General features: G+C 34.0%; 1 protein-coding gene across 1 annotated transcript in view; it reads left to right on the top strand.

Moving 5' to 3' along the window:
- The window catches only part of TBCA (tubulin folding cofactor A), a 102,138-nt gene that overhangs the window by 68,975 nt on the left and 13,949 nt on the right, over positions 1-19,214 (top strand). Inside the window, exon 2 of the mRNA XM_024732811.1 lies at positions 17,433-17,538. Coding sequence (XP_024588579.1) covers positions 17,433-17,538 — 106 coding nt within the window. The remainder of the gene's footprint in view (positions 1-17,432; positions 17,539-19,214) is intronic.

The following is a 19,214-nucleotide window of genomic DNA, read 5'->3' as shown; positions in this document are numbered from 1 at the left end:
TGTATGATTGCCCTGTTACACACATCTGTGAAAGTAAATTTGGTTTATAAATTGTTTCTGATTGCTATTGAAGATCTTAACTGTGTATACAAAGGTCTAGATTTATTTTTATAAATTGAGAAAACAACTTATACCTTGGTAAATTTATTACCTAATCTGAAAATGAAATGTTTGGCCTTTCAAATCATACATGCAACTATTTTTAAAATGGAAAAATTTGAACTGCTGTTTAAAATGTTTGGAAACATTTTAAAAGGTTTAAAAATATTTATGAACACTTAGAATAACATGGGCACATATTCTTCTTACATAATGTGATAAATTACTGTTTATAATTGTAAGTAGTGTCTAGTTTTTGAATTTCATGTCTTCATATTTTTAAGTTATGGAGTATCTATTACTACAGTGTCTTTAGAGTACTTCCTTATTACTATAGCATATGAAATAAATGAGTGGTTTAAGTTGCATAGGCCACAGTAGCTAAAGGAACTTGCAGTGCCTGGAGAATAAAATTTCATATAGAATAGATTACATGTAATTTTTTAAAAGGCCGTTCTCAATTTTCCGTTTATAAGAATTATAATTAGGAAGAAAAAGTAGTCTAATAGGTTAAATCAAAAGGTTAGGAAATTGAAAGTTCAATTTCTCACAGTGTTGAGGCTAGATATTTAGCCTATTATACCATAATAAAAAATGCCACCCTATCCCCCACATGATTGTGCTATTTTGGAAATTTAAATTAGTGGATATTTGTTAATGAATAGTTAGAGATCATAGATGACAAGTTTCCTGTACTAGTTTGTTCATTAGCTGTAGTTAAGGCACAAATTTTAAAGTGGTTATATTTTCTATTGAAGCTATCTTTAAAATTACCTTTTAAAAAAAAATTACATTCCTTTATAGAATTTGGCCTAAAAACCATTGAGTATTTATTAGCATTCAAGTACCATATCTAAGTTGAAAAAATAAACTTGTGTTAGGAAAAGTTGGACTAGATTTTTAAAAATTCTTGTCAAAAAAAAAAAATTTTTGTCAGCTGTAATGTTACTAAATAATTTTTCACTTTTTGTTTTTATTAATTAATTGGAGTGTAGTTGCTTTATAATGTGTTAGCTTCTGTATAATTTTTCAAACTAAATATTTTGCTGATAATATCATAAGGTGGTGTGGCCAGCTACTTTCTACTAAAATGTGAATTCAGTTATAAACAAATTAAACTTTTAAAAGTGATAAGATATATAATGTTCATTTATTTAATATTAATTACACTATCATTTATTTAATATTAATTACACTAGTATTACTAGTATGTTGTACTAGTAATATATACTAATATTAATTAAGCCATTGTTGCCACATTGATCTTTTTTAAAAATTAATTATATTATTTAAATTAATATGACATTTTATTAACTTCTATAAACTGGCAATTTTGAATAGAATATTTTTGTATTCATTATAGGGTAAAAATACACTTTAGAAATTTAGAAATAGGAATTTACCAAATACTGTAGTCAGAATTTTGAGTATTACCTGTCTTTCATTTTGGATTCCAAGTTGGTATTCTCTGGAATATGTTTAACTGGATTTTAATAGGTAAGTTGAAAAAGTGTTCTGCTCAAATTAATTTGAGAACGGCTGAGTTAAAAGTTAGCATGTTTCTTTATTTTAAGATTACTCAAAAGCATTCACTATGTGAATTTTTAAGAGAGGAATAGAGTATGCAATATTTCTCAAGTATTATCTGTTCATAGAAACCTTTTTTCTTTCAACTATCTATTAACGTCTCTTGGAAGAGTGTTCTTTTTTCTAATGTGAAAAGAAACAATTGTTGCCACATTTGAAAAATGGCAATTTGGTTACATTTACATGATCAGTTAAAGGATAGATTTTCTCCCCTACATATAAACAAGTTTGAGCCTGCTGCTGTGTCTTTCTTTAACTCCAAATACTATAGTTATTACTTGGGTTTTTTAGGTTGACCAGACAAAATGATGTTTGTTATAGATATATTCATATGTTATCATGGTAGTCTATCCACAGAATCAGGATCCTGAAAGATTCTATCAAATAACTCATCTGAAATTGTCCAGGAAGACTGTGTAGAACAACTTGGAAAAAGCTGTGACGTTCTTAAAATGCTATAAAATATATTATTTATATATTCTTCTGTTTTTGTGAGATAAAGTTAGAGGTTTATCATATTTTTACATGCTGACACATATTCGTGGGACAAGAGCTAAAGGTGGAATGCCTCCAGTTGTGAAAATGCAACATTTAAAAACAGTGTTTACTGACAAATTCAGAGTCCGGCTGCAAAAATGACTGTTTTACTGAGTAAAGAAATGAAGAATAAAAGGGTAGAGTATTAGAGATAATACAAACTTTTTTTAAAACTGCAGACTATAATTAATATGATACAGAGAAGAAAGATTAGAGGAGTCATTGGGAATCACTAAACTAACCTAATAATAAGAAAATTTTACTATTGAATATTCACACAGATTTGCTAGCTATTAAAATTGTGTCAAATACAACTCTATATCAAGTACCATTACTAAATATTACTTAGAAGTAGTGTTTAAGCAGTTAAAGACTTAGAAATTTGACTTAATTTTTTTAAATGGTTTATATGTGGTAAAGTACAAAATAAATATACATTGAAAGTGTATTTCAATACTTTAACATTTACCAGATTGTTTACTATATGTATACCTTTAGATAGGAATATAGTATGAAAATTATTTTCAACTGTTAGGTTTTTCTGAATGGAAATTGTTAACAGTTAATGATTATTGTCATTCTTCTGTACAAAGGACTTAAACAAGACCTCAATATCAGTAATATAAAAATAGCAGAAATCTTCATACATGTTTCTTCTTGAACCGTTGTGACCTAATGAATAAATCTTAGTACAACAAACTGAATAAACACATTACATACCAAAGCACCTTTGTATAATGCTAATAATCCCAAAATCATGAGTTGTTCTCTGGACCCTAGAGCTGTACAACTGAAAAATCTCAGATTTGGCTCCCAAATTTTCTCATCAGTAGTTCCAAGAATAACCTGAGTTACTGAATCACCAAGAAAAATTACTATAGTAAAATATCATTAAATTGGGCTTATTTTATAATTTGATAAAATTCAGGTATCCTAACTGATGTTAACTTTTATTATCTATGAGAGGTGACAGTCGTCAGTCAGCTAAGTCATTTGCATCAAATGATATTTTCTTTGCCCATTTAGTTATGATAACCTATATTAGTTTGGAATAACTATATAGTTCATAATATATCTGAATGTTTTAGACAAACTGAGCTATTTCACAGAATAGAGTGATGGTGTTGGATATTCTTTTGCTAATAACTCTGGTTTGTTAGGGTCCTTCTTCAGATGCTGCCTTAAATCCCTTTTGCATCTAAGTTGTGTATAACAATTTTGGAAGTAAATTGTTAATACTAATAGCACAGATACAGTTCATCCAATGTAGTAATGTGTACCTACCACGTTTTAGGTTCTCCTCTTCTTCTAATGCATCTAAGATTGAATTGGCTGGTTTTGGCTTTTTAGTAACTGCATCACATTCTTGGCTCATATTGAGCTTGCAGACAACTTAGCTCTTTTTCCCTGAACTGCTTACAAGCCAGGCATACTTCATCCAGTATTTGTGTGATTCTGACGTTGACATCTCAAATTGGGAAAAAGGGTATTATTTTAGAGTGGGATGGTGATGAGCTTAGTTTTCAACCTGCTTCAGTTAGTTGCCGGTGGGATGTCTAAATAGATATGCTGCAAAGACAGAGATATGGGTCTGGGTAGAGGATAAAAAGCCAAGTGTACAGAGAGATTTGCGATTTTAGGTAGTAATTAAAATTGTCAGAGTGTTTTTGTATGGAGATGAAGCAGCTGTGGGAGGTGCTGTTGCTTTCTCATACAGACTCAAGCAGAAGCTATCCACAATAGTGTCTTTATAGCCCTTTTATTAGTAGTACACACTTTTCAGTCTCACTGACTTTTAAGGGACTAGTTTAGAGGATTAGTGAAATAATTAGTTTTACATTTGTGTTTTTGAATTATTAATTCCTAAGACTTATTAATTTATTAATCACCAAGATCCACAAAATTGCACAAAAAATAGTGATATTGTATTTGGCATGCATCAGTTTAGCTGTTTACAAAATGTCTTATTTAAAAGTAATAATGCATATATTTTACTTGAGTAGTGACTATAACTTGAACCATATTCAATTTAATGGATTAATTAATGGGTACAGGAAGATGATAAGGTAACAAATACCATCAAACTAAACATTTAACTTTTCATTTAGGATACACAAGAAATTGATAACTGTTGCTTCCAGTGTTGGGACTGAGTGGTTCAGGGCAGGGAGTGTGTGTGTTGGGTTGCCTTTTCACTTTGTGCTCTTGTGTACGATTCAAGTTTTGAACCATGGGATGATTTTACATTTGGAACAGGTAAAGAAATTTAAATTTTGAAACTCATTTACTTTAAACATGAGATAGTGTGATGTTTAAAAAGTATTGACACTTGAAGTTAGAAGTCATAATTTCAAATCCTAATTTCTCCATTTCCTGGCCAGCTGGCCTTAGATGAATCATTTCACCTCTTTGAAAATGGGGATGGTGATAGCTGCCCTGAATACCACTCAGGGTCATTGTGAGTTCATTTAGTAAACATATCTGTGAGGCACACACTGAAAGGTGCTCATAGGAGACACATTTCCAGTCCTCAGGGCATCTACTTTCAAGTGTAGAAGTTGACAAAATTATAACTTATATTTAACTTATAATTTCTATGATGGAAATAAATATGCTATAAAAATTCATAGGAAAGATCCGTAGTGGCTGCTTGGGGAGTGGTAGAGTAGGGGCTAGAGTGGTCCTTATTGAAGACAAGGACGTTTGAGTTAAGTTTTGAAGAATGGGTTGGGAGGATATGGGGGAGAAGATGAGAGAGGGAGAAGGCATTCCACCCAGAACAAGCAACATTTCCAGACCCATCTCATTTTATGTATGTTTGTGTGTAGCACATTTTTGTTTATTTTAGGAGAGGATGCTGTAGCAGGTTCTTCCTTCATTTTGCTGACCCCCAAAATCTTGACTATGATTATTCGTTGAAATTTAGAAATAGTGGAAAATTTCACTTGGAACTTTATAGTGACCACAAAAGAATTAGTAGAGAATGACTAAAACTCACTGAGTTTTAACTTATACATTTTTATGTAGACCATAAACACTAAGTCATCGGATTCTGATGTCAACCTCCAGTTGTTTCTCACTAAGGAACTAGTGAGAATTCTTAATTAAGGCAACTAAAGCAATAAGCCTCTAATTTGCAGTTCACTTGGAGTTCCCAGATGAGATTTTTCTTTTCTTGCATCTTTCTTGGTATTTTTGTCCCCATATACTTCTGTAAAGACATAGTTTCTTCTGTGTGTCTGGGGTCTCATCACTAAACCCTTAGTCTTCAAAAGCCTAAAATTTACTCTAAATACAGTGTTTCACTCTGATTTCTGTAAACTGCTTTCTTCCAATATGTTTAGCAGAAAAGCTTGTACCTGCTTTACTTGTTAATTCAAATAGCTTCTTTCCCTAATCTTGAATACTTTTTTCATCTTCACTGGGGAAGATAGGAATTTTAAATTGATTTGACAAGTTATGGAGTTCCAAGCTGTGAGTAGATATACTGTTCCTGGTGCCTTATTGTTTACTTTATAGAGCCATTAAACACCTCAACTCCATAATAGTTTATAGACATTAATATTTAACTATTTAATGCTCACTTTCCTGTAAGTCACAGTTTAGGGGCATTGATATTTTACTATTTAATATTTAACATCCAGTATGTTACAGAAGTACTTTGTAAATTGAAAATACGATATAGATAGAAGATAGTATTATTTATTATTGATATTAGCCTCCAGTAAACACCATGATTATTAAAAATAAACACAGATTTTAAAAGTTTTATGCCAGTTTAGTGTTTGTTGTTTGTGTGTGGTTTGTTGTTTTTAATTTTTTTCCTTGGGCCGTGCCGTGCAGCTTGTGGGATCTTACTTGAATGACCAGGGATTGAACCCAGGCCATGGCAGTGAAAGCCTGGAATCCTAACCACTAGGACACCAGGTGTGAGGGATTTTGCAAAAATTCGTGTGAGATATTTCTTAATACAGTGGAAAACATAAAATTGGGTATTGTATAGGTAATTTCCTCTTTACATTGTATTTATTTGTATGTGGGAAGGAAAAAAATGAGGCATCTCAATTTCTAAGTGATTTATCCGTTTAGAAGAAGTTAGTCCAAAGTAAGAAAGCATTATTTCTATACCTGCAGAACATTCTTCTGTTGTTAATGACTCTATCATTTCAGATCCTTTTAGCTTCGAAGAAAATAATAATAGAAAATCAAACTATATGTGACTTAAACTATAAGGATGTTTATTATCTTATACAATAGGAAATCTGGAGGTAGGGTGCATTCAGAGTTGGTTAAATCAGTAGTTTAATACCGTCACCAAAGATTCAAGTTCTCTGACTTCCCAGAGTTACCTGTCCTTTTAGGTTGGGTCTCCTCATGATCCCAAGGTGGCAGGTGTCACAGGTGATGTCTAGGGGAGAAAAGAGAATTGTACTTGGTATGTCACATTTAGGAAGAATGACAAACTTTTCAGAAGCCCCTAGCAAAAGCTACTTTAAAAATGCAAATTGAATATTTCAAACAAGTGAGGAAGACATAGTTTGCTCATAGGTCTATTATAAAAGTTGAAAATGAATAAATAGATTATAAATATATATCATTTAAAATATGGTATATATAGGATTACATTTCTTTCTCATTGGATCCCATGCTGCTCAAAGGATACTATTCTTATAAATCCAGGTTAAATTAGTTTTGTTTTTCAGTTGCTTCATATTACAACCATAACTATGTTGGGGGGTGGATTGTGGAGGGGGGTACTTTTCCTGGAGTTTCTAATTGTCTTTCATTTTTTCATTATTGGGAGAAAAAACACATAAATGATTTCTACCTTCTTACTCATTCTTCTTCTTAAAGATGTGTCTGTAAGACTCCATACTAAGATTCTCATTTAGATTGATTGTTTTCCGGGCCTACGACACAGTCAATACTGGGATTTTTTTTTCCTTCATTAGACTGTTACATTACATTGACCATGGTTTCTTTTCTTGATATTCATCTTCATTTTGCTGGAATACATTCTTAAGTAAATTTGTCAGAAAGGAGGCAGAGTAGATGAACTTTTTGAATTTTTATACAAAAAAAAAAGTTCTCCTGGCCTATGACTTCTTTCATCACTTTTCCACATGATTTACTGTTTCTTTCAGATCTCAACACATATCCCATTCTCAAAGAGACCTTCCCTGACCATCTTGTTTTAAATTGTGAATCCCCTGTATTACCAGCCCTTCTTCACTGCTTTTTCTCTTAGAGCACTTTTCACAATCTAACATGCTATATTTTGCTTATTGTCTTTATTTTCCCACTAAAAATGCCATAGGGCAGAGATTTTTGTGGTTTTGTTCACTGGTATATCCTTGGTACATAAAATGTCTGGCACATAGTAGCCCCTCAGTAAATAATTGCTGAATGAATTAGTGAATTTTCCTCTCACTATTATAGCTATAAATCCAGGTTTTAAATTGTTTTCTCTCAGAAGTTTGAAGGGATTGCTCCCATGTCTTGTGGTATCTAGCATTATTAATGTGAAAGATAAAACTTTTATAGGTGACCTATTTCTTCTCTGTTTGAAAGCTTTAGTGTTTTTGGGTCTCTGGAAATTCTCAACAATGTACAGAGACGTGAGGTTTTTTCACTGATTCCAGTTGGCACTTAGAAATCCCTTTCAGTTAAGACTGGTTTTTTTTTTCCATCTCTGGGAAAATTTATTTTTTTTTAATTGAAGTATAGTTGATTTACAATACTGTGTTAGTGTCACGTGTACAGCACAGTGATTTGGTTATGTATATTCTTTTTTCAATTCTTTTCCATTATAGTGTGTTACAAGATATTGAATATAGTTCCCTGTACTAGACAGTAAATTCTCACTTATCTATTTTATATATGGTAGTGTGTATCTGTTAATCCCACACTCCTAATTTATCTCTGCCCCCAAGGGAAAGTCTAGTTTTTAAAGAAAAAATTCTTCCCCTGATTTTTTACTTTATCACTATCTACAACTCCTGTTGGTTATCACGTTTATCTTCTTTTCCCTTGATGTTCATTTCCCTTATTTTTCTCTTTTTAATTTTTCATCTCTTTAATGTAGGCTTTGATATGCTTATTAATATTTCAACAGTGAAATCTGGCATACTGTTTTCTTTGACTAAGATGAAATACTAAATAGTAGGCTAAAATAGGATAGATTGAATTAATATTTGCATTTTTTTATGACTACTAATAATGAATGACTAAGGTAGCTTATCATATCAGTAGAAAAAGGAAGTATTCATCAGTAAATGATCACTAGTTTACTGGAAAAGGATTTAGTCTAATTTCTCCTCAGACACTATATATTTTAAATATTATATAATAAGAAAATAATATACATCTATAAAATTTAGGAGTAGGGAGGTTCATCACAATATTATTTATATGGGGATGTCCAGATGTCTAACAGCATTTAATAAGCTGTCATACTGTTATTGTGAAATGCTTTGCAGCCGCTAACAGCTATATTTTCAAAGAATATGTAATGAGATTGGAAATGGTACACTATCCCATTTATTTATTTATTTATTTATTTATATACAGTTGTCTCTTGAACAACATGGGTTTGAATTGCATAGGTCCACTTATACATGGATTTTTTCCCATAAAGACGTACTGCATTACTTTTTTTTTTTTTTTTGGCGGTACGCGGGCCTCTCACCGTTGTGGCCTCTCCCGTTGCGGAGCACAGGCTCTGGACGCGCAGGCAGGCTCAGCGGCCACAGTTCACGGGCCTAGCCGCTTCGCGGTATGTGGGATCTTCCCGGACCGGGGCACGAACCCGTGTCCCCTGCATCGGCAGGCGGACTCCCAACCACTGTGCCACCAGGGAAGCCCCTGCATTACTAATTTTGATCCATGGTTCAAGGATGCAGAACCAGATACAAAGGGTCAACTATAAAGATATACATGGATTTTTGACTGTGAGGAGGATCAGCATCCCTAAGCCCTGAGTTGTTCAAGGATCAATTGTGTGTATATAATATAAATTTTCGCACATGTTTAAAAAAAACTAGTGAAAAATATTCAAAATGTTAATACAGGTTTCATAATCCCTTATATGAAACTGTTGGGCCCATATGTATTTCTGAATTGCAGGTTTTTTAGATTTTGGAACAATAATAAATGCATTTACATGATAGTGTCTAAAGAAGTACTCTATAATCAAACACATTCATATTTCTGCAGTGAAACATGATTGTTCACATTAAGTAGAATACATAAAGTCTATAAATATTTTCACGTCAGTTGAGGTCACATTTTGCTGGTAAATGAGTTTATGCCAAACTTAATTTTTAAATTCCAATTTTTTTAAATGTTTTTGGAATTTTAGAATTATGTCCATTTTGGATCAGTAGTAGTTAGCTTGGGCAATGAGATTATGACTGATTTTAAAATTTTATTCTTTATAATTTTTCAAGTGTTCCTGTACTTATAGGAGCATATGCATATGTATGTTACAGAAAAATATTTTAGTAACAAATTTAAGAACTATGACTATATATACTTGAGTTAAGTTTTCTTATTAAATCTTAGCCTTTCCTAGAGAAAGGAAGAAGAGTCCAATTTACCAGAAGTTATTCATTCATAGATTTAACAAATACTTATCCAGTAACCATACTATTTTAATAAACATAGATAACCTTATAAGTTTTCAGGGAAGTTAATATTTCAAACATAATATAATACCATTTCACACTCTTCTTATTGTCAGAAATTTAGTAACTCATACAATTCTAGTTGTTCACCAGGATGCCAAAGAGAAGCAGGAAATTTCATATACGGCAGGTTGGGTATCAATTGATACAACCATTTTGGAAAGCAATTTGATAATATCTAGTAAAGCTGAAATTGTGTATATACTCTCTAAAACCTCTTCCATGTCATGTGACTTGTTATCAGTACATTGATATATACTGTTTGAAAGTGGAACTTTTTCAATTTCTCTTGCATCTTGCCTTAGCATTTTATTTATTGTAATTTTACACGCTGGTATTACTGGCTTCTCACTAACTGTGATTTTTTTTCTTTTGGGGGACAGTACATTTGCTATTCAGTAACTTGCTTCCTGAGCCTTTTCACAGTATGGCTTTTTATTTTTTTAAAACAAAAACTTTACTTATGCTTGTTTTGATATTCTAATAGTCATGTAAATATTCAGCACCTTTACTTGTCAAGTGTGATACGTAGTTGACTGTCTTGTCAATTTTGCTGAGGCAATGACTGCTATTTTCCATGGAGAAGTACATGGAGTAGGATGACTAGGATTACCAACCAGAACTGTCAGTGGATCTAGAAATAGAATTTATCTCTTTCATTGTATACTTTCTCAGAAATCACTGTAGTTTTCTTATTTCTCAAATTATGTGAATCACCTTTGTTCCACTTCAGAATTGTCTCATGTATCTCTTTAAATTGAAAATGTTAAAAGGCAATAGTGAGATTTTTAGACTCAACTTTTCATTCAGCAAACGTTGAGTGTCTACCATGTGTTAATTACAGATCAGGAATACAGTATGAATACAACCTAATCCCATCTTCAAGGAACTTAAGACCTAGCAAATAAGACTTGGTTTCAGTGTGGTGTGGTAAATGCTAAGATGGTTAAGTAGGGGTTGGATAGAGTTAAGTCGAGGTCTTCCAAGTCAGGGGTCAGCAACCCTTTTTTGTAAAGGGCCAGGTAGTGTATATTTTAGACTTTGTGAGCCATATTGTCACAACTACTCACCTCTGCTATCATTACCTGAAAGTAGCTATAGAGGATACATAAATGAATAAGTGTGGCTGTGTTCCAATAAAACTTTATTTATGGACACTGAAATTTGAATTCCATATGATTTTCACATGTCACAAAATATTTTTCTAATATTTTTAACCATTTAAAAATGTGGGGCTTCCCTGGTGGCGCAGTGGTTGAGAGTCCGCCTGCCGATGCAGGGGACACGGGTTCGTGCCCCAGTCTGGGAAGATCCCACATGCCGCGGAGCGGCTAGGCCCGTGAGCCATGGCCGCTGAGCCTGCGCGTCCAGAGCCTGTGCTCCGCAACGGGAGAGGCCACAACAGTGAGAGGCCCGTGTACCGCAAAAAAAAAAAAGTGAAAACTATTTATAGCTCTCAGACCATACAAAGACAGATGGCAGGCCAAATTCAGCTCACTGGCCATAGCTTGCCAACCCTTGTTCTAGGTCTTTGAATTACAGGATATTGTTAAATGTGCTTATTTCTGATAGCTTATCCAGTCCCAGCTACTTTCATTTACTAGAGGAGTTTAGTAACCTGTCATCTTTAGAAATATTGAAAGTTTTATTGCTAATCCCGGTGGTTTCTGGTTATCCCTGATATTCTGAATACTAATTGTGATTCTATTAAGGTAATAAAAACAACAATAATAGTTCTACTGCATTAATGATATGCAAGTTTCCCAGCCCACAGGTTCTAAACTCAGTTGCTTACAGGGTCAAGTAAAAGGCTTGAGTGTTTGAGAAACAGGGAGTCGTGTGAGTTGGGGCACTGTGAACAGCAACACATGCCTCATCTAAAACAGTCAACAGCCACTACTTAGTTCCATCCGGTAGTAGGATGCAGCCCTAATATTCCCTGATAAAAAACATCTTAAGAGAAGCCAGAAATCCAGACTTAAATCTCCCAGTTGTTAAATTTGGTAACAAATATGTTGTTGTTTTTTTAATTCTTTCTGTGAATAAAATAAAACCATCTTTAGGTCCCATTTAAGCAGGCTGGCAACTTGCCCTCTCTGTCCTAGCATTTTCTGTGTCAAAGGAAGTTTTACAGAAATATCTATAGTGATATGCATTAATGATTTTATTTTGAAATTTTAAGCCTCAGAGGATTTTTTTATCTTAATACTGAAAATATTGTTAAAGCAGTTTTAAACTATAAGTCAAATGCAAATTTCTATACATGATGTTCACATGTTCAACTCTCATTAAGTCCAGGTTTGAATGTATCCAGTAGTACTTACAGCTTTCCCCTATAGCTGAATTTATGGTCACAAGCTTTTTTTCTTTTTCATTTTGTTAACAACTTTATTGTGATGTAATTCAAATACCCTATAAATCACCCACTTAAAAGTCTACAATTTGTTTTCAGTATATTCACAGAATTGTGCAGCTGTCACCACAGTCATTTTTAGAACATTTTTATTACCCCAAACCCTTTAGCTATTACCCTCCAAATTCCCCCATCCTAGGCAACCTCTAATTTACCTTCTGTCTCTATAGATTTACCTATACTGGATATATCCTATAAATAGAATCATACAATATGTGGCCTTTATGTCTGACTTCTTTCACTTAGCATAATGCTTTTAAGGTTCATCTAGATTGTAGCATGATTCAGTACTTCATTTCTTTGTATGCTGAATATTATTCCATTGTATGATATACCGTATATTGTTTGTCCATTCATCAGTTGATGGACTTTTAACTTGTTTCCACATTTTTCCTATAATGTATGCATAATGCTGCTATGAACATTCATGTACAAGTTTTCATGTAGACATACGTTTTCATTTCTCTTGGATATATACTTGGGAATAGAATTACCGAGATATATGGTAACTCTGTGTTTAAGCTTTTGAGGAATGACCAAGCTTCCAAAGCAGTTGCAACAGTTTACATTTCCACTAGCAGTGTTTGGTGGTTTCAGGTTTTCCACATTCTTGTCAGCAACACTTGTTATTATCTGACTTTTTGATTATAAACATCCTCATGGGTGTGAAGTACTATCTCGCTATGGTTTTGATTTGCATTTCCCTGATGACTAATGATGTTGAGCATCTTTCCATGTTCTTGTTGGGCATTTGTATATCTTCTTCAGAGAAATGTCTGTTCAGCTTGCCCATTTTAAATTGGATTTTTAAAACTTTTATTATTATTATTATTGAATTGTTCTTTATATATTCTAGATACAAGTTCCTTATCCAGTATATGATTTGCAGATATTTTCTCTCATTCTGCAGTTGTCTTTTCACTTGCCTGATAGCGTCTTTTTTTGGCTACTTGGACCCTCAGCAGTGAAAGTGCAGAGTCCCAACCCCCGGACCACCAGGGAATTCTCTGATAGTGTCTTTTGAAGCACAGAATTTTAAAAAATTTGATGAAAGCCAATTTTTTTTTCTTTTTCTTGTGCTTTTGGTGTCATATCTAAAAAGTCATTGCCAAGTCCAAGGTCACCAAGATTTACCTCTATGTTTTCTTCCAAAAGTTTTATAATTTTAACTTTTTAGATCTTTGATCCATTTTGAGTTAATTTTTGTATATGGTGCAAGGTGGGGAGGGGGGTGGAAGTCATAGGCTTTTAACTTCAAAAATCAAACCAAAGGTAAAATATCTGAAAATACTAATAAATAAATACACAAATAAGTGGCAAGAGATACATGAAACAAGATTGCCAAAATATTAATAATTGTTGACTGAGTGATGAGAACATGGGGTTTATTATGCTATTTTCTCTACATTTTTTGTTTGAAAATATCCATATAAAATGTTCTTCTAAATATCAATTTTTAAAAAAATATCAATTTATTACAGTTTCTTACTTTTTTTTGTGTGTGTGTGGTACACGGGCCTCTCACTGTTGTGGCCTCTCCCCCTGTGGGGCACAGGCTCCAGACACGGAGGCTCAATGGCCATGGCTCACGGGCCCAGCCGCTCCACGGCATGTGGGATCTTCCCGGACCGGGGCATGAACCCTTGTCCCCTGCATCATCAGGCGGACTCTAAACCACTGCGCCACCAGGGAAGCCCTCTTACTATCATTAATCGCAGGCTTGTCATTGTATCTTTAGCATGGCTTGGTGTTGGGCTGTTAGTTACTAGATGGCCATAAGTACAAATTCGGTTATAACTATGAAAATCTTATTTAAAATATTATGAGAAACTGTAGAATCAAGATATCAAATTAAGCTAAAACTTTTTTATCCCCAGGTTTCTTAATTCTTGATTTACCCCCAAATTTTATTCTATTTAGAATTTTATGAACAGTATATTTAAATGTGTTGTATGCAGATTTATGTAAAGTTTATAGATTACTACCTGTTCTGGAGAATGCTGAGTGGGGGAAAGTTCATTTTTGCCTCAGGTAAGCTTGCAGTTGAACAAAATTAAGTTGATATTCTTACTACAAGATTAAAATTAAAGTTGATATTCTTACTACAAGATTTCTCGGGAAATGTGCAAATATGTATCATACATATCAAATATGTATCATAAATTTTTAAGATTTGGCAAGCAGTGTTTTTTAAGCTTATTTGACTACTAATGTACTATGGAATAGTTTGTAAAACACTGGCCTGCATATTTAAAATCACGTTATGTCCGTATATAAACAGTTAAGTAGTTTGTTATCATTTGCTTATCATTACCTCGATGGCTGTCATTTCTTAAAATTTCTCCTTATGTCTATCCTTTTCTGTTGCTTTTTCTTGTTTCTTTATTTTACTCTTATATATTTGTCTAACTACTAAAAGTGACCAGATTTTGAACTTGCTGTGTTTCTCTGTAGGTGTGGGGTTTGTAAGACTAAAAACTATTTTCAATTATGCATTTAAAATATAATAAGTTATGACTTTATATTTATTTGTACTTGTTATTTTAATAGCATTTGAAAAACTAGCAAAAGATAGCAATGTTTAGAGAATTACAACTATTAGGTATATTTTGGTATCTTTCTAATTGAATTTTGCTTTATTCCAGAAAATATAGCCAAAGGAATAACTAGCAGACTTTAAAATCATTCAAAATTATGCCACTCAGAGATAATTATAAGCATCTAAATTTTTTTGATAAAAGTAATACTTATACATGGGGGAAAAAACCCTGGAACTTTATTGAGAGGCATAAAATGAAAGCCTCTCTATTTACCTCCCAGCTGACCATCCCTACCCCAAATCATTAGGGCTTTTCTCCTCAGGTAACCACAAATAATAGTTTCCCAGGTATCCTTTTTGTCATGTTTGTCGTGAACTTTTTGTCATGTTTCTTTCCATCTATGTCACTAGTGCAAGATCGTGAAGGACAGGATGAGCCTTGCTTGCACAACTCAAAATTCCAAACTGGAACATTTTAGTATTTTAATATTTAGTATGCAGTTTATGTGGTGATTTAAATCCAAACTAAAGCTTACTTAAAAGCCTTCCAAGTAGTATGACAAAAGATTTTTTAGATTTGTGAACTTATGTTAAGTCCTATTAGACTATGAAAATTAAATTGTCTTTTGAAATACACTTAAAAATCTTCATTGCAAGTGATTAGACAAAAGCCATGCTCTAGTATGATTTTTAATTCCATCCCAGTAACATAGGTCTAGAAGTAAGTCAGCAAGCCAGATGGAAAAAGCTGCTTTTAATAGCTATGGGACTGTGGAAGTTTTTTTCTTCTGTTCCCTAGGAAATATGTACATAGGAATATTAGTGTTTTCTTGGACTGCACTTTTCTTTTACATTAAAACTTTGATTAATGAGAATTAGGGGAGATTGCACTATTACGGTTAATTGAATTTTGGTTATCTGAGGAATAATTAGTAGAACTTCGTATTGCTCTGTTTCTTATTGTTGAAAATCTTCCTGATCTCTGTCAATACCCTTTCTTGCTTTAGTAATTAAATACTTGTTTGTTTCCACTATTTGTCTGTGAGAGAACCATGTCTAAATTATATATACCCCCCCCAAAAAAAATGCCCTCGGGCTTCCCTGGTGGCACAGTGGTTGAGAGTCCGCCTGCCGATGCAGGGGACACGGGTTCGTGCCCCGGTCTGGGAGGATCCCACATGCCACGGAGCGGCTGGGCCCGTGAGCCATGGCCGCTGAGCCTGCGCATCTGGAGGCTGTGCTCCGCAACGGGAGAGGCCACAACAGTGGGAGGCCCGCGTACCGCAAAAAATAAAATAAAATAAAATAAATTATATATCCCAGTCCCTCGCACAGGAAGGTCAGACACAAAATTAAGTGCATAGTAAATACTTTTTAAACACTTTGGTTGTTGAAAATAACCTAGTCTTTCTTTGTTTTGGATTTGGCATGCAGTATACTGACTTTTTTCTCAGTAAGCTGAGCTTTTACCATTATGTTGTTTCAGGTACATGTATAAAAGTTTGGATAACATATATCAGTTAAAAAAAGACATTAGAGCCACGAAAGGCGCCGAATAGCCAACAGTATGGTACTGGCCCTAAAAACAGGCACACAGATGAATGGAACAGAATAGAGAGTCCAGAAATAAACCCATGCTCAGATGGTCAATTAATCTATGATAAAGGAGACAAGAATATACAATGAGGAAAAGACAGTCTCCTCAATAAATGATATTGGGAAAACTGGACAGCTACATGCAAAAGAATGAAACTGGACCACTTTGTTACACCATATTCAAAAATAAACTCAAAATGTGTTAAAGACTTAAATGCAAGACCTGAAATCATAAAACTCCTAGAAGAAAATATAGGCAGTAACCTCTTTGACATTGGTCTTAGCATTTTTTTTTTTTTTGGTTATTCCTCCTCAGCAACATGGATGGACCTGGAAGGTGTTAATGCTAAGTGAAATAAGTCAAACTGAGAAAATACTGAATGATTTCACTTACATATGGAGTCTAAAAAACAAAACAAAATAGAAACAGACTCGTAGATACAGAGAACAAACTGGTGGTAGCCAGAGGGAAGATGGGGTGGGGACACAGACAAAATAGGTGAAGAAAATGAAGAGATACAACTTTGTGTGGTTACAGATAATGTATGGTTATTGTGGTGATAATTTCATAATGTATAAAAATATCAAATCACTATATTGTACACCTGAAACAAATATATTATTAATGCAATTTTAAGTAAATAAATAAAGCAAACAATAAAGAAATGTTAGTATATAATAATTTTGAATGTTATTTTTACATTGTAAATACAGTTACTATAATGGAATGTTTTTAATTAAAAATTTAAGGATTCCATGCTTTGATAGATTGGCTTGCTTTAGGCAGGTATAAAACTTAAGGTCATGAGGTTCATACATCTGTGGCTAACGTAGTTTTCTTCCCTTCCCTTCTCCTCCCCATCTAGTACATATACTTTTTAAAGTATACTTTATATTTACAGAGTTTCTTTGTTTTTTATGGTCTGTTGCTAGAGAGAAAGTTAATTCTCTGAAACAGTTTTTGGTTTATTTATAGATTGGTCAAAGAAAAAATGATGTATGAGAAAGAAGCAAAACAACAAGAAGAAAAGATTGAAAAAATGAAAGCTGAAGATGGTGAAAATTATGCTATTAAAAAGCAGGTAAAATTATATCTTAAATAATAACAGCTAACATTTACAGAATACCATATTAACAATGGATTAACAGCCCTCTGAGAAGGTCCTACTAAAGGTCCTATTAAAATCTCCATTTAAAAATAAGGAAAGTTGCCATCTAAAAATAAGGAAACTGGGGGCTTCCCTGGTGGTGTAGTGGTTGAGAGTCTGCCTGCCGAAACAGGGGACATGGGTTTGTGCCCCGGTCCAGGAGGATCCCACATGCCGCGGAGCAGCTGGGGCCGTGAGCCATGGCCACTGAGCCTGCGCGTCCGGAGCCTGTGCTCCGCAACGGGAGAGGCCACAACAGTGAGAGGCCCGCGTACCGCAAAAAAATAAATAAATAAAAATAAGGAAACTGAAACACAGGTTAAATAACTTGCCCATGGTCACACAACTCCTAAGTGTCATACCTGGGATTTGAACACAGGCATTCTGGCTCTGGAATTTGTGCTCTTAGCCATTAAGCAGTACTGCCTCTCCAGTTTTAAGTATTAAATATAAAATGGCCTAGTCTTATAATTAAATATATTTACAGATATTTTTCCTAAACTGATATGAAGACCACCAAAATTATACACACACACACACACACACACACACATACACATTATGCATTTCAATGACTACTTCTGATTATCCTCATGACGAGTTTCAGTCTCCTTAGCACTGTATACACGGCTCTTCTTAATTTTGGTACCTCCTTATCATTCCAGCCTCATCTTTTGCCAGTCCCTATCTGGACCTCTTAGGTCCTGCCTTTTAGTTTCCTGAACAAGCCCTTTCTCCTTTACCTCTGAGATATTGCATATGTCTGGGATATTCTTCCTACTGGTCCTACTTACCCTCTCCTTATTAATTCCTACTTATTCTTTAAACCTCCTCTACACTCCACCCTAACACTGAGTTAGGTGCCCCTCCTCTGTGGTTTCATAACACTTCCTTTATTCTCATCATAACATCTAATTTATATTCACTCCTGGTTGACACTTGTTTTGTAATTGCTTGAGAAAATAGAGGCTGTCAAGGGAACTTATATTCCCACCACAAAATCTATCAATCTACCTGCACCTGTACCCATACTACCCACCTTCCTTCCTGTTAGAGTGGATTATGTGCCTCAGCCCTTGTTACAACCATCAGTGATATTGTTATCACTTCTTTCTTACATAACCTCTACAGCATTTGACACTCTCCTTGGAATGCTCTTTTATGTTGGCATCTTTGATAGAATGGTTGCCAGGTTTCACTGCCATTTTTTCTCAGTCTGCTTTGCTGAAACTCCCTCTCCCAGCTTGCTGTCTCTCTCCCATCTCTCTCTATGTGTCTCTTTATCTCTCTATCTTTAAAAAAAATTTTTTTAACCTTAAGAGTTCTGGCTACAATTCCTCTCTAGGTAATCTCATACCATCCTTTAACTTTAAGTACCATCTTTATGCCCATTCATTTGTCTGCACAGAACATATTAATTGAACCCCTGGCTACTTGCCAAATACTGTTCCAGGCACTCTTTTAGACATGGCATTAAAAGCAACAACAAAACAGAAAAACCCAGGATTCCTGCTAAGTTAACATTCATTCTGGTGCCAATATCTCCCCAATTTCTATCTCTGGGCCCAACCACTCCAATATATATCAGTATATTCAACTGATCACCAATT

Source organism: Neophocaena asiaeorientalis, unplaced genomic scaffold (genome assembly GCF_003031525.2).
Source record: "Neophocaena asiaeorientalis asiaeorientalis breed wild unplaced genomic scaffold, Neophocaena_asiaeorientalis_V1.1 scaffold515, whole genome shotgun sequence".
Classification (NCBI taxonomy): Eukaryota; Metazoa; Chordata; class Mammalia; order Artiodactyla; family Phocoenidae; genus Neophocaena; species Neophocaena asiaeorientalis.
This window is presented reverse-complemented; position numbering and strand designations above follow the sequence as displayed.